Here is a 4,244-nt window from a genome sequence, read left to right as displayed (position 1 = left end):
ATAACACATCCGGGACACTCATCGTCTTCAATAATGACCTTGTAACCTCAAGAACGGTTCGGTTTCGGCGCTCTACAACCCCATTTTGTTGAGGGGTGTAGGGTGCCGTTAGCTGTCTCTTAATTCCTTCTCGGCTGCAAAACTCGTTAAACTGATTAGAAGTGAACTCACCTCCTCGATCCGTTCGTAAAGTAACCACTTTGTATGGACTCTCGTTTTCGACTTGGGCCTTGAATTGCTTGAACACTGTGAATGCATCATCCTTTGATTTAATGACATACACCCACATAAATCTGCAGTAGTCATCAACAATCAAGAAGAAATACCGATTACCCCCTACGGTTTGAGGCGTTATTGGTCCGCATAGATCCGCATGAAGTAATTCCAATGGTTTGTTTGCTCGCCATTGAGCCTCCAATGGAAACGAATGTCGGGTTTGCTTGGCAATTAAATACCCATCACAGACTTGTGTTGGGTGCTGAATGCATGGAACTCCATGCACCAACTTCTTTTTGACCATCAACTCTATAACCCGAAAATTCACATGACCCAACCGAGCATGCCATAACCACGCCTCTTCATCCACATTTGTGGCCAAACATACCGGTTGTGCGATGTGTAACACCATCTTGTATAAATGGTTTCGCGACCTCTGCACCTTCATAATTAGCCTCTTGTTTTTATCAAAAACCCTTAAATATTCCTGCACCATCACCACTTCGTACCCATCTTCTGTCATTTGCCCAAGACTCAAAATGTTGTTCTTCAACGCCGGAATATAGTATACATCTTCCACTATCTTCTGGTCACCATTTTTACAATCCAAAAGGATTGTTCCTTTGCCCATAATCTGAACTTTTGAACCGTCTCCAAACCGTACATGTCTAGTTACCATCTCGTTCAGTTCTGAAAAGAATTCCCTGACCCCCGTCATATGGTTGCTAGCCCCATTATCTAAATACCATGTGTTTTTTTTCGTTTCACCATTTGCCTGAACTTGATCCGTGTACACTTTATCTTCATTCAATAATACCATTGAATCTACTTTTTCACCACATACACTCAAGTTCACTTCACCTTCATCCTCTTGTGAGTGTGTTAAGTTTGCTTCACCTTCTTTCTCCTTTACATCAGTGCATTTCGATGCGTAGTGGCCATATTAGTCACACTTAAAACATCTTATGTGTTGCTTATCTCTCGTGTTCCGATTGTTGTGCCCAGAATCTCTATGCCCTGTAAAACCTCCGTGATTTCCTCTTCCACGTGAATTACCCCTTCCACGTGTACCGCTTCGGTCTCCTCTGTCTTGGTAATGCGAACCACGACCTCGCCCGTTTGGAGTGAAACTTCTCCCCGAAGTTTTCTGATGTCGAGAACCTTCTGCTTTTGAGAACAGAAGGTTGGCTTCTTTACTCGAATTCCCGCTGCGCAACTTAATTCGATCTTCATATGCTTTCATCCTTCCAACTGCCTCCTCAAATGGCATCGTGTCCACATCTGAACACTGCTCGATCGAGGCTATTAACTGGATGAATTTCTCGGGAACAGAATCGAACAACTTTCTGACTAGAACACCATCTTCAAGAGTTTCCCCAAGGCTACTAAATTTAGAGATCATGCCACTTAATTTTCCGGCAAAATCATCTACGGACTCCCCATCCTTCATTTGTATAGCCTCAAACTCACTTTTTAACGTGTGTAGTCTCGCCTTCTTTACTCGATCAGCACCGAGATACCTCGTTTCCAAGGAATCCCAAATTTCTTTTGTTGTCTTCTTCTTGGCGACTTGCATGAGAATATCCTCCGGGATGGCTTGATAAATGAATGCCCGACACAACTTGTTATTCTTCTCGTCTACCGTCGCTCCAGCCGGAACTTCAATAGCTTCCCATAAACCATGGGCATCTAGAATGGCTTCCATCTTGATTGACCAGGTTGTGTAATTAACAGCTGTGAGCATCGGACATTGAAACGGGACACCGGTACTCTCCTTCGGTTGAGTTGTAGTAATTGACATGTTTGCAAAACGGGGATACTTTGGCATAAACGAAGCTCTGATACCAAGTGTTGGTAAACAGATGCAAAGTTAATCGGAAATAAAGAAAAGATTTGGGACGATTTTCTGGTTTATATTCAAACTGAAAATGAACGATTACAAAGGAAATTGGAAATTGAAAGTACTGAGTTTTTCTTCTTTTTTTTTTTTTGTTATACTAAACAAACTAACATAAAGGCTATATATAATAAAAACAATAACGTGCAGACTCCCACGTATTACTCCATGATAGCTAAGTTGGTTAGTTAGTAGGTCCATGACTCCTTCCACTTTGTTCCTCTTCTTCCAGTCCAAGTAAACCGAAAATAATCCAACAGTTCCTATGCCTTTGAACTAACTGCTCCAACATTTAAAGTAAAACATACGAGTTTTTCTACAGTTTTCTTCGTTTCGTATTAAAAATGGGTATTCGATGCAGAGCATGTATCCATACATATTATATCTAGACTGGACTCAAGGCAAAAAGAAAACAAGAAACTGATAGATGTAACAAGTGAAGGCCCCACAAAAATTCATCATCATTTAAACAGAATAATTCAAACATTCCTTTTCTGAAATCAAACCAATATACATAACATTAATATATGTGGTCCTCATGTGTTGATTGATACAAAAGTAGAAAAACAAAAATAATAATCTCAGCTTGATTCCCAATCTTGTACCTGAAAAATATAACCATAAAAAACCTATATACAATGCTGCACAAACTTATGCAGTGTTCTGAGCTGGACCAACAGGAAGAGGGTTCGGAAGCTTGAAGTTTCGTGTTTTCATAAACGGACCTACTAACATATCCATATGGCTGCTGATCACAGCCTGAATGTTGTAACCCTCGGATTCAATCTCCGTTTTCTGTTTCAAAAAGTAATCGCGTGTGTCCATTTTCATCCCGTCATTAGATCTGCACCAAATTTTAACAACTATTTACGTACTCTTATAAATAGTTGATTAACGAAATAATAATACTTAATATTATATCTGACGGGATTTTCATTATTTTATAATTACCTCATGATTAACTTTGACCAACCGTCGCATCCAGCTGACTTAAGGCTCTCAACGACGGTGTCTCGTAGCTTTTCAGGCTTCCTCGATAACAAAACCAACGGCCATCCACTAGATTCAAGTTTTTTGTACAAATCAACCAAGAAAACATGTTTCATATGTTTCGCCTCTCTGACACAATCACCATTACCGTATCGATTGTATCTGCACCATAAAAGTTATTAGAAAATTTTAATTTCTTAGTCCATTAGATTTTATTACATCAACTTTAACAGAATCGTTCATTACCCGTACAACAACGGATTAGCACCCAAATAATTGATAGGAAGAAAGTCATCTATATCCATTAACACGACATCATGACCATCAGCTTTCGGTGTAACTCCATCGAAGTAATTCTCAACTAATGACACTGAATTATTCAATTCTCTCATGTAATGACCTTCTTTTATGTACTTGACCGCAAAATTCTTGCAAAATTCAGGCAGAGTATAACCTTCAAAGTTATTAATCTCCGCGTTTAATGCAGCCACTTTACAATAATCATGATGATGATTATGAATATGATTATGATGATGCTGATGATCGGATTTAACAGCTTCAACAACTCCAGCTTCTCGACTTTGACAAGACTGTAACATTACAGTCAATGCAGTGAGCAAAGTCATCAACAATATTCCAACTATCACGAGTCCACCAACGAATACAGTTGCAGCACATGATGACATATAGATCACGGATTCCATTCTAAACTGACTTCCCATGTCTGCAACATCACACGAACAACACGATTTAATCATTTAATAATAAAATTACACCTCCATAAATAACTTACCAGATCCGTCTTCGCTTGTGAGACCGTGTGCGGAATATTCTCGCTCCATCTGGTGGCCATATGCTGACATCTTTCAGGACAGTTGTTCTTAGTACTCTGTTACCACACCAGATTTACAAATTAGTCTCATATGATATTATATAATATGGGAGAGCGCCATTTAGGCGTTCCAGGGCTGCACGTAGTCTGGGTCCAGGTCGACAACTTCGCTATTCCTTAAGATGTGATTCTGTAGCTTCCAAGACTGGGCCCTCGACGCTACAAAAGCGTAAACCCCAACATCATGAGCCGAAAGAAGGCCTAAACCCCCTAAGCGCATCGGCAAAGATGCAAGTCGCCACTGAAGAT

At 40.0% G+C, this 4,244-nt stretch overlaps 1 protein-coding gene across 1 annotated transcript; it reads right to left on the bottom strand.

The window, feature by feature from the left end:
- Nucleotides 1-2,588: 2,588 nt before the first annotated feature.
- LOC143629196 (uncharacterized protein At2g39920-like) lies at nt 2,589-3,998 on the bottom strand. Its single transcript, XM_077098534.1, has 4 exons — nt 3,897-3,998; nt 3,350-3,827; nt 3,065-3,265; nt 2,589-2,957 (listed from the first exon to the last, which is right to left on the bottom strand). The coding sequence occupies exons 1-4, from the start codon at nt 3,964-3,966 to the stop codon at nt 2,765-2,767; spliced, it is 942 nt and encodes a 313-aa protein (XP_076954649.1). The 5' UTR covers nt 3,967-3,998; the 3' UTR covers nt 2,589-2,764.
- Between the last annotated feature and the right edge of the window lie 246 nt (nt 3,999-4,244).

Source organism: Bidens hawaiensis, unplaced genomic scaffold (genome assembly GCF_021521415.1).
Source record: "Bidens hawaiensis isolate Kalapana, Puna unplaced genomic scaffold, B.hawaiensis_p1.1 tig00005179_1, whole genome shotgun sequence".
NCBI classification, from domain to species: domain Eukaryota; kingdom Viridiplantae; phylum Streptophyta; class Magnoliopsida; order Asterales; family Asteraceae; genus Bidens; species Bidens hawaiensis.
Note: the sequence above shows the minus strand (reverse complement) of the source record. Positions and strands in the feature narration are given on the sequence as shown.